We start from the raw sequence: 12,126 nt of genomic DNA, 5'->3' as shown, positions 1-12,126 counted from the left end.
ATTCAGCAATTATGATAATTCACAAATAATAATACAAAAAGATTAACATGGGAGATGTGTCAAAAAGAACCCTCCAAAAGTCCCCAAAGACAGTTCTCCAGTATCTGTTCAAAGTTTATGCACACAATCTGGCAGTATATTTCTACAGCTATATTAAGTTTTATTTTTGTTCTCATTTTTGAAATCTAAATTTCAAAAATATTGGACATCATTAAGACAACAAGGAATTTCAGCTAATAAAGCCATAGACTGAAACAGACTTACTTGGAACTGGGGAGAAAAAAAAAAAAAAAAGATAAAAGTGTTAATCAAACAAATCCTCCCCCTATCTCTTCATTCCAAACAAAAACATTACTTATGGGCTAAAAATTGTCAATGAAAATGACATTATTGCTTAGCTACATGAAGGCTATCCAATACCTAAAAATTATATGTGAAGTCTATCCAATGAAACTTTGCACAAGAAAGGAGGGGATGAGGAACGTGGTCAAAATGAAGAAAATTTGATATGGCTTTAAATTATGGATAGCTCTTAGTGCAGGGTTAAAATGGAAGTTGCCTGAGGTTTTTATCAGCAAACTTTAACAAGGTTTCGTAAGAGTTAATACAGTTCAGCACTAAATGAAGTTCTTCCTGTTTCAGTGTGTTAGAACTTGGGGTTATTTTTGCAGCTGAAGAAATCTGTAGCCATGTGAGACAGTTACGCAAACTTCGGGAAGCAAGGAGGTTCCTCCAGGGATGGTACAATAAGCAGTATACAATCAATTTAATTCCTGTCAATAGGCAGTTTACAGCTTGTTGGAGAATCACTGGATTTTGTTAAAAATACTAAAACCTGGTAATCTTTTCTCCTGTGTAAGCAGTGAAAATAATCCCCAGTTTAAAAGTGAGAGTACTCTATCACATTAACAGTGTTTTCACCCAGCTGTTTCTACAGTGTTAGGCTTGTTCTACAACTGAAACACCCTGCAAAAGCAGGGCTGACTTCTTCTGTCACTGAAGAGCTGAGACTGCAACTCAGAAGCACAAGACTATTTAAGTAAGCAAAGGATAGCAGGTTTTAAAGCAACTTTTTAATCTGAAGGAAAAAAATAAATTGCAAATGACATTTCAGGTCATTCAATTGATCTGCCCTTCAAACAGTTTCTAAGCAAGAAGTGCCTCTTACTCTTTTATATTTCTTTAGAAAAAAAAAACCCTAATCTGTGAATAATCTGTTCTAGTTCCTGCAAAACAGTGAGGAATTCAGGGAAGGAGATACCATGAAATTCCCACACAGATCACTCAATCTCAGCAAGATGTAGTTTGACATTTATTTTTAAAAACCTGAAGATTTCAAGTAGCTTTATTTCAAAATCCAGCCACTGAAACTTATTCTCTGAGATTAGGGAATGCTGTATATTTTCATGGATTTTGTTTCCACAGAGCAACTACAAAAAAATAAGTCAGTTTGCCACTAACGAACGAGTAAAATCTCAAGGTTTTAGAGGTATCAGCTTTAAAGACCACAGAATTACCATACAAAACCAGGAACATTATTTCCCCCGAAGCTAAATTCCCAGCAGTCACAAGACTGCAGCAGTTGCAGACACGATTTATGACATCCTCTGAATGACCTCTCAGAGCTAAAGACTGATTAAGTGTAAGACATGGAAGGTAGCTCCTGTCTGCCCACATCACATGATGCAGTCACAGCACAGTAAGCGCTTGCTACCAAGCAAACAAAACTGTCCCTTAGCTTTCTACTGCATGCAGCACTGCACTGCCATTATGTAAGAGAAACACAATGACATACAGCACAATATATTGGGTCCCCTTCTAACCCGATCTGAATCACTCATGTCACGCGCAGATGTTCTTTGCAGCACTGGTTCACAGGTGTATCTGTCATTTTCTAGGACAAGAATTATCATTTGACTTTAGCAGCACTGTCAGCACCAAAACCAGACAACGACAGCATCTGAGGTTAGGCATAGCTTATAAGGAAAAGAAACAACTTGAGCTATTCACCACATGAATGATCCTATTTTCTCTATTTTTTTTTCAGAAACAAGCAGGCTTGTTCTATAGTTGTCAAAAGCTTTACTGTATTTATCCAGTGCTGCATATAAAATATTCCTGCAGCACTGTATGCATTTATATAAAGAAGATTCTAACGTGTTGAGAAAAAAATTGTTGCTCCGCTCTCAAGAACTGAATTAAGTATGAGGTGACATGGCAGCGGTTTTGGCCAGGAGTGATTTACGATGGCTCTGACGCAGGCAGTTCAGTCCAGCAGATTTAGGCCTGGCTCAAGGGAAAGTACACAGAGAATCACCCAGCAAACATCTTTCTCCCTAAAGGTTCATTAAAAGAGTAAATCACACTTGCAAAAAACCAGAAAAGTTCAAGACGTGAATGGACGTGATCCCTGCAGTGTGCCCTCCTCAGCAGGATCCAAGCATGTCGGCCTTACTTCATTACAGCAACACAATTCAGAATCATCTATTGAGCATCCCCAACCCGAACCATGAAAGTGAGGTGTCATAGCTTCTTTACAAATCTGTGCCTCCCCTTCTCTTACATGAAATGTAAACCAAGTAATATTCACCTCAACCACCACCACTAAACCCCTGAGATTCTCTCTTACCAACATAAATGGGGCAGTCTGCATTTCTGGGAACTGCCGTTCCAGACATTCAAAGCACTTCCCTCTCAGTTACACTCTGTTCCCATTTTAGGACCTTTCTTCACAGCCACACCATTAGAAATACATAGCTTGCTTTTTTGACTCCATAGCAAAGGGTTGACAGTTTGGAGGGATGATAAGAGACTGCAGCCTCTCAAAGTGCTGCAACTCCATGCTATCGCAGACTGACCCAATTCATCCAGTGAGACTGAAATGGGGTCACTGAAGCAGGTCCTACCCTCTTTAGGAAGTAGATACATGTTGAACTTGAGCGTATTTTTATTTAGTGACATTTGTCAGCATTACTCTTTAAAATGAACAATCTCCCTCCCAACAAACCCGCACTATAAGAGGCTGCTTTTCGCACTATAAGAGGCTGCTTTTGCAGCACTGCTCTTCTGTGAGGTAACAAAACCGGCTGAAGGAGATTTGGGATGGTTGGAAGCAAACACAGCTTTACTGAACAAAAGGGAGGAAGAGCTAGTTTGCCACTGTTCGTCCTGGCAGTCTGCCTGGTTTGGACGCACAGTTATCCACAGCCTGCACTGGTGAACACCAGTGGAAGTTTCCTCTTTGTTCAAACATTACCAACAATTCCCAAAGGGAGGAAGTAGAAACTAATCGATATATTTTAATATAATTGTGTTCTTCAAACAATTTCCCACCCTAAAATTGTAACAATGATTTGCAAGACAAGCTACGAAAAGTCTGAGCTGATACTATACCAATTCACAGAATAACAACTGTTACTCAAGAACTACTGAACAATTTTAAAGCATCAAGGAAACTGAATGAACCTCCTACATACTCTGGAGGATGTTCATGAGTACATAAGATCAAAACAAGAGTAAATGTCAGGTTTTTAACTGCAAGCACAGGATGAGTGTCTGTTTATGTGTCCTGTTAAAATACTTACACAGCATGCACACCATCTAGGGCAGAGCAAGAAACCAGAAACTTTTAGCCAAGAATCTTGTTAAACTCCAAAAATGGAAGAATTGAGAAATCCCATGGAAAATTTTATAACTCAGATTAAGTGGAATGAAAGAACTGATTTGCTTTAGTATTATTTCGTACTGCTTTGCTGAAAGTCTAGTCCTATTAAAGGATGAGGACAAGGAGGAAGGCTTAAGCTTTTCCAGACAGACTGGCAAGATGCCCTTTTGAAAGGTCTTTTAGGGCATGATCTCAGGAACCCTGGCAGAGAAGTGAACTTTAAGTTAGCAATTCTTTTCATTCAAGACTGAAGTTTTGAGTGCATCAGAGTTGACAGGATCATCCCTGCTGAGTAAAATAGTCTCCCTTTTTTTATGCACAGACGTGACCAAGGAAATCAAGTCACTGCAATGGGTAGAACTACCAGAATCATGTATTTTGGTGGTTCAAGTGTTAGGTTAAGGTGCACTATTTTTCTTCCCTTCTACTGAGCAATATAAACTGAGTAAGTTCCAGCACAAGTAGCTTGTCCCAAAGAAGCTGGAGCAGCCACCAATCAACTGAGCTTATAACTTGTGTTAGAAAAAATGAGGCCAGTCCCATTCACAAAGAATATTTCGAAAATATTTTTATTTAATCCTTTAAGTGACTCATGCCAATCTTCAAGTCTCTATTTTTGATCAAAAAACTTATATTAACAGCTGCCATTTAGATGTTGACATCTCCTCTGGCAAGATTATTGCTCATAGAGATTTCCAGCTCAGGATTCTCACTCACATGCAGGTCTGTCTCAGCATGTGGCAGTACCAGCATTTCTGTTTCCTCACAAGACAAAACCCAATAACCCAAACTGATTTAGAATAAACTATATTTAAATCCTCATGACAAAACCCTGCTTTCCATCCTTGCTAACCTAAATCAGTTGCACTGTTGTGGCCAGTCACTTTGAATTCGGTTAGACAACAGAGGAACATTTGGCTAGCTGTGCCTGGTGTTAGATTTAAACACCCCAGAAGACAAAGTGTGTTGCTGGACAAAAAAAGCACATGGAGTTTCACTCATGTTTTCCTTTCTGTACACCTACCTTAATTCTTCAATATCCTGTCCGTAACAGTCTTTCCACATACTAATCCTCCATCCAAAACAGAGCTGGATAAATGTTGAATACAAAATCAGATATGTAATCTGTATTATCTTTGATGGGTCCTCTGCTCTTTTTTGGGTATGACAGGGCTAAAAAATTCACTATTGTAATTTAAAAAGAATAATTGCAAAGCTGTTACCTTGAGTAAGGAAAAAGCCTCTAGCAGCTCATGCACTGGATGTCTCAACATTCTCCCTCTCTGAAATTACACTAGCGTAAGCTTTTCCCCTTAAAATGAACCTCAGCAAATACATTGGCCAATAATCAGACCCACTGCCGCACTGGAATGAAATGCAGAGTAGTCTGAGTGAAAGCAACACTGATGTCAGAGCAGTACCACCCCTGAGCAAGCGGCTTTGAGGAGACCTGCTTAGAAAGTTTCCAGTAGACCAGCGTTCCAACACAAATTGCTGACTTGATGAAACCCAAAATATTCCACAGGAATGTGCTAATTCAATCAAAACTTTTGAAAGAGGACAGGCTGGCTTGCCAAGCCAGCCAACCAGTCTAGTGAGCTGACTGGCTCTCCCCAGCTCTCCAGGGTCACTGGCTTCCCCATCTGGCCAGGTGCCAGGCTGCTAGTCCCTGCTCTTACAGGGACCCTTTAATAATAATGATGATAATAAAAAAAATGAAGAATAATAATAAAGTCTTATAAAGTGTTCTGAGAAACAAACAAAGGAATTTTAAAATGAAAAACAGAATTACTTCAGAACTACTGCAAGGTTTCTTTGGTTGCATTTGTTGCAAAGCATCTAAAACTCGTGCCCCCGAAGTCACAAGTCTCTCCTATCGATTCTCAATTTTTATAAAAGATCTTCCAGTGAAAAAAAAGCATCAACACTGAAACAACAAATATGAACAATAATTATATTCAAAATCTAAACTTCACCAGATAGGTCTAATCATCAGCAAGGAGCTAAAGGCAAGTGGCTTCCAAAGCACTGAGTGAATTCACGTAAATGCCCCTGCCTGACCAAAACACAGGGCTACCTTGTAAGGAACATCTTTGGCAGAGTAGCCCCTAAGTGGGCTGCCTGCATAACTCACCATGGCAACTCCAACGAGATGGTGCAAGGGGTCTCATTTAACACTTTGGGGAAGCTCAAAGGAACAGGTATGGCTATATAATATTTTAAAAGTGGTTTTCAAAAAAATCTGTCAACTAGCAAGTAACCCACTTTCTTCATAAAACTGGCTTTTGGCAACCTGTAGCTAACCAGTGCCAGGACCTACTCTGGCTTCTCAGCAACTCAGCAAGTAACAGTATGAAGAGAGTTTTTAATTGCTAAGAAAAACATGGCTCTAAGACAGTAACACCAAACGCCACAATGTTTTTGCACAATTCCATTCATTTAACCAGCTTTTGTATCAAAATGCCTAGATATCGGTTCATGTGTGAGCACTACCAAGTAGTTTATGTGATGTGGAACAAAGTTCCATAGAAAAAAATAAAGAGCTCTTTTTAAATGCCAAATTGAGTCAGCAATGAGATCTCTGTTGCAGGCAAGTCACATGATTTTGAAAGAATAAGGCTAATAAAATGTACTGATTTATTTATATGAAAATCGGCACAACTTCCAGCATAGAACTGGGACAAGTTTGTGACCACTCTCAGAAAACACATGTAAATCAGACAGCTGCCAGAGTTTGCAGTTCACTGACCCTTCCTACTGCCAAATGCAATGCACAAAGGTAGCTCAGAAAGCAATTAGAGATTGCCTGGGAGGACTCATTAATGTTTTTGAACTTCAAAGCACAACTAAAAAGTCTTAAAACGTTTTTCTGGGGAAGACTGTATGCCTCAGACTCACATTTAAAAAGAAAGAAGGTCTCTCTTCTCAGAATGACAATATACATACAATTAGCTCCCTGCTGTTTCTTAGAAAGAATAACTAAGACATTTACAGTATCATGAGGAAACATCTAGAACAGAACTAGACACAAGCACAAGCACAGTTCAATCCAACTGTTCGGTTTTTAAACACTTCAGAACCTGCAAAGTCCCTTCAACTACTAGCAACACAGAATTTAAGAGAGAAAAGGAGGGAGGGAAAAAGATATTTTTCCTGCTAGTGGTAATAGAAGTGGGAACCAACAGTGATCAACACAAGCACATGATGACTAATTGGCTCTATTTGAGTATGTATGGAATAAGGCCAAGACAGCAACGAGAAAGTAAAGCATAAAGAGATTCCTTCCATTTTGGAAGACTTGGGTATCCAAAGTTGATAGCAGTATCTTTTCTTCTCTCAAGCAAAACTTGAGGTGTCGTCCTTACAGCTTATGACAAAAAGGCAGATCCATCACCGACGTTTTTCTTCTTCACAGCAAACAGCAAAGTATTCAAGAAAAAAAAAGCATGCATATAGGTATTCATATGTAATTCTGGGCCTGCAATCATGGCAGCATTAAGTTACCAATCTGCTACTTAATTCTCTTTCATTAGGTTTGTTAAAGGGATCACAATCATACCACAAAGTAACAACTGAGCACTGTACAACTCTGAAGCTATATACTCAATTTCTTTGTGCTGCAGTGATTTAAATAACCAGCTATAGGCTATAATTGAAGATTTAGTCCACGAATCCAGGAGCTAACCAACTGGAGTTAAAAGGATCAATGTACAATTCTATTAAATTTACGAGAATGAGACCATACTTCTAAATAAGTGTGTCTTTCAAACCAGCCTATGTAATGTAGTAGTTTGAAAGGAGAAAACTTACATAACAATTTCCTAGAATGAGTTTCTGAGGCTCTCTATACAGCAGACACACTCCTAAACTGAGAAATGACATGTTGCTGGTAATAACTTGTATTCCCTCGTCCACAACGGGTTTTGTCACGTTGCAGATTATCCAGATAGTGGCTTCAGGTGCTACTCACAGGTTTTACTTCTGCTCATTTATCTGGAAGTTTGCTGACTTAACAGATGGTGCAAAGGTAACAATATGGCCCAAAGGAGCTCCAACCAGCAGTGTGCCAGCTGAGAGAAAGAGTGCAGGGGAAGAAAAAAAAAAAAAGTCTTAATATGGCACTGTTGTGATACAAATGAACATCACAAACGATACCGAGGGGTTACACCTTATGTAATTGCTGCACCTCTGAAAAAAAGTTAGTCAGCTGAATGTGCTCATATGTACACGTAGGAAGCAACAGGGGTAAAGGATTTCAGTCAGCTTTTACTTTGTGGACAGCCCATCAGCTGGATTACTGCCAGAGGCTGTGCTCTGCCAGCTTGCCTCCTCCTGCTCCACCCTAACTGATCCCAAGTGCATTATCTCTCTCTAACTGGGGCAACTAGCCTGCTTCACCCTAATGCTGAGCATCCATCAGTACAGATGTCTATCAACTTATCTTGGAAAAATGCTCAGTCCTGAATTAAAAAAGGCAAAACAAAAAGAAAGAAAGCCCACTCTGTTAGATGAAGTCAATCTGCTCAAATACATATGTGGTAACACCAGGAGGAAAATAAAATACTTTTCCCAAGTGCTGTGCTTTGAAATGGATTTCACAACTCTAAGTATATGATTCTAAATTATTTTTGTAATTAAGGGCCAGCATTATTGTTATCCAGACAAAGAATAAGGTGGGCTTAACCATCTTTCAAGTCTTGTTCCAATTAAAAAAAAACAACAAACTAACAAAAAAAGCCCCAAACACCATCCACACCACCCCCAGTGTAGGGTACCATAACAGCAAGGTGCCAGGAGGGTCAAAGACCCCATAACACTGCAGGTTATTTACGCAAGAAATAACTTATGTTGGAAGGGACCTCTGGAGGTCTTCTGGTCCAGCCCTTCACTCAAAGCAGGACTAAGTCAGACTAAATTGCTTGGGGCCTTGTTCAGTCAATTTCTGATTATCCCCAAGAACATAGGCTGCACAACCTCTTCAGGTGCCTGCTACTATGTTTCAGCACCTTCATCATGCAGCATTTCTACCTTACATTGAATTAGATTTTTCTCTGATGCAACTTGTGACCGCTGATTCTCAACCTGTTGCTGTGCACCTCCAAAATGAGTCCAACTCCCTTTCCTCTACAATTTCTTCCTGACTGCGTTCTGTTATCACATATTCCACATCTGATGACTGGTGAGCAATAAGCTAGTTCAGGAGGCACTTAAAATTTCCTGATGGTAGGGCGGCTCTGCCAAAGTAGGCACTAAAATTTCAGGAAGATTTTCTACTTCCTAATTTTCTGAAACCTTTTTGTGTGCTTGCCATAGAACTGAGTGTCAGCCTAAGCCACAGTGATAGAAAGGCTTGATCCCAACAGTGGCAAAAGTCCCGTTTACCTTGCATCAAAGGTTGCCTAGGAGAGCTTAACAGCAGGGGAAAAAACAGGGCTGCCACAGGCAATTCTTTTGAAAATAGCAAGTTTCACTGAAATAGCAAAAACATACATAACTACGAGTCCTTATGAAGTATCACATACACAATCTGCTACAGAAGAAGAAAGCTCTTCAGCACCTTCAAGAAAGGGTTTTCTTGAATAATGTGTACATGCACAATACATCAAGTAACAGTTCTTAATAATGTCCCCTGAAGAGGACCTGATTGACCTGCCTCACTACTTGATGTCCTTAGATGAGAGGACATTTAAGCTACACATATCTCAAGTGGGCCCTAAACACACACTGACCAATGTCTGATCTTGTGGTCAAAATATGAGAAAACCGCACTCAAGTACGTGCAATTTTACACTTGCAGATCAAGTCGACAGTGTAAATTATACTAGCATGCAGTATAAAAAAGATGAAGTTCTTCGGAATTAATTTGAAAAAATAAACTACAAGCGAAAAACATACATAATTCTAGTTACCAGAGTATCTTTCTAAATAAAGAATCATTATCACTCTAATGTTTAAAATCAATAAATAATTATCAGCTTACTTCTTTCTTACCATTGTAGGTTATCCTTGGTTTTGTCAAACACATCACAAGATGCAAATCCATTTCGTCAGAAGATACAAATTTTGAACATACAGGGCACTTGAATCCTAAGGAAAATAAAAATATGTTAAGTGTGAGTACACTTATTCAAGGCATAAACTATTACATATTCAAGCCAAAAATCTATTCTGCCCACATTAAAAGAAAGAAAATAAAATTGTTTGGCAGCTTTCTAGTTTTGACCTGACATTTCTTACATGAATATAATTCCCTTGCTTTCAAAAGACCTCAGAATGGACCATTGTTTCTGCAAATTCATTTGTTGCCAACTGGAAACATGTCAGCACCTCTGGAACACAAACTTTCCCAACAACTCTAAGAACAGTTTAAGACAGGAGCAAGAGGATAATATGACTTTACTAAAACAGAAATTAGCAATGTGTAGAGAACATAGCTATTAAAATCTGAACTTGGGCAGGAACCCTGAATTACCATCTTCATTTTTACCAGGAATAGCACTGAAATTTAACAAAGGATCTCAGTTTTACATCTTTAGCACGCAAGCTGCAGCATCTTTTACCCGTCTGGGGCACAGGGAAAACATTAACTCAGGGGTGTTGCCTCACCTACTGAATCACTAATATTTCCTGTAGCACTAAATTTGTTCGACTTCTCTCATCCTAGCCAAGCATGACCTTGTTTAGCTTTTGAGGTCACAGCCTGAGGCAGTATGGGGTAAAGAATAATTAAGACAGTCTGGATTGTGATGCAACTACATAATAGTCCATGACAAAACTGCTTAACACTTTAATTTATGTCATTACCAAAGACAGCAGTCTTCCAGTTAAAAGACAAGATAGGTTGGGCAAGTTTTACAGTCCACAGAAGTCTGAGAAAAGTCTGACTAATTTTGATCTGCTGAATAATTAACACATAAGTGAGACAAAAAGCCACCAACAGGGATCTTGATGCATAACAGCTGTTAAGGAGTATACCTACAGGACAATCTATGGCAAAAATATCTAATTCCATGCTCAGTGCAAAGAAACAACTTTTTCTTTGATGCTGTTGAAAAGTAACGATGCAGGCATGTATAAAAGGCCACTGCACCTTCCACCAACATCCACATCTGGGCCTGCTCCCACACGTTTTAGTTTGTTGCCCGTTGCTTTATACTTCTAACCTTGGGAGTCCACAAGAAACTGACTCAGTCAAGAATGACAAGAAACTTGATGCTGCACTTTCAAGTTACTGATGCCTGAGAATTTTGATCTTTACTGTTAATTATTATCCAGATGTAGATCAAGCAACTAACCTGAAGCATTAGTACTTGATAGAAGTAATGCATTTCATTTATCAAGGCAATGTTTTTATTTCTTTAGTGCAGCTAATAGGACACAAGTCAAAGCAGACAACTGGTAACACCCATGAGGAACTCTGAGCAGCAGCTGAACATGTACTGGAAACCACTTCCTCAGATAAAGTACAGCCCTGATTCTTCACATTTTAGTCATAAGCAATTCACATCTGTTTCTTTTTGTGTCAATTTTACACTTCAGTTTAAGTATTGCTTTTTTCTCCTTATTTTTAACCCTCCTCCTCCAACCTACATCTTTACAAACAACAGTTACAGCCACAGGTTAATAAGCATACACAGCCAAACACATTTTTGGAAAAAACAAGTTGAAAAGATTAACGTACTTGTAGAAAGCTTTGTCAATGACCCTTCGGCCATGCAGCCTCCTTCCCACAGGCTGCATCTCAACATGACTAAAATCGAAATTAGTATCTCTGTTCTCCAAACACTCAAAACCACCCACAACTGTTTTGTTACAGTTTTCTTCAGAAACTGACCAGGGGTAAATTTTCTCTCAACCTTTATCAGCCTAATGCAGCTGATGACTCTTAAGCCTAGTCAAAAGCTACTAAGATCCATGCAGTATTCTCATTTATATGCTTCTATAAGGCATAATTGGCAAGATATTTTGATGTGAAAAGCACATAACTTCCTTATATGCTGCAGCCTGAGTCCTGCTGTGCCAGAAGGGACTGTTTGCATTACAGCAAGTTAACATTCATGTTCACGGCTAGTTAAGCACCGGGACAGTCATTAACAGATTCTCTCTGCTTTCTGGACAGAACCCTTCTAGCTTATTCCCTAGGGTCATCAGCACGTCTAATTGGGAGTGACAGGGGGCAGGGAAAACCATCAATAGGTCTTCAGAACCACTGCTAAAGTTAACAGTGTTATTAAGAAGGTACATACCCAAGGAATGCTTGGAAGGAATACTTAAATACAAATAAAACAGTAGGGAGAGTTTGGGTAAATTATGATGATGATGATGATAATAATAATGCTTTTACTTAAAACCATACTTAGAGACAACTGTGAAAAAATTTTCTGGTTATCCACCTAGAGTATTCAACTGAATGCACTTATACTCCCATGTACCTGCCCCTAAACCTAGCCAACGGTCTGCAT

General features: G+C 39.1%; 1 protein-coding gene across 1 annotated transcript in view; it reads right to left on the bottom strand.

Moving 5' to 3' along the window:
• ZNRF2 (zinc and ring finger 2) overlaps nt 1–12,126 on the bottom strand; it is a 60,279-nt gene that overhangs the window by 17,517 nt on the left and 30,636 nt on the right. Inside the window, exon 2 of the mRNA XM_080387311.1 lies at nt 9,656–9,751. Within this exon, the coding sequence (XP_080243437.1) occupies nt 9,656–9,751 (96 nt within the window). The remainder of the gene's footprint in view (nt 1–9,655; nt 9,752–12,126) is intronic.

The sequence above is a fragment of the Falco punctatus genome (assembly GCF_963210335.1).
Source record: "Falco punctatus genome assembly, chromosome: 4".
Classification (NCBI taxonomy): domain Eukaryota; kingdom Metazoa; phylum Chordata; class Aves; order Falconiformes; family Falconidae; genus Falco; species Falco punctatus.
Note: the sequence above shows the minus strand (reverse complement) of the source record. Positions and strands in the feature narration are given on the sequence as shown.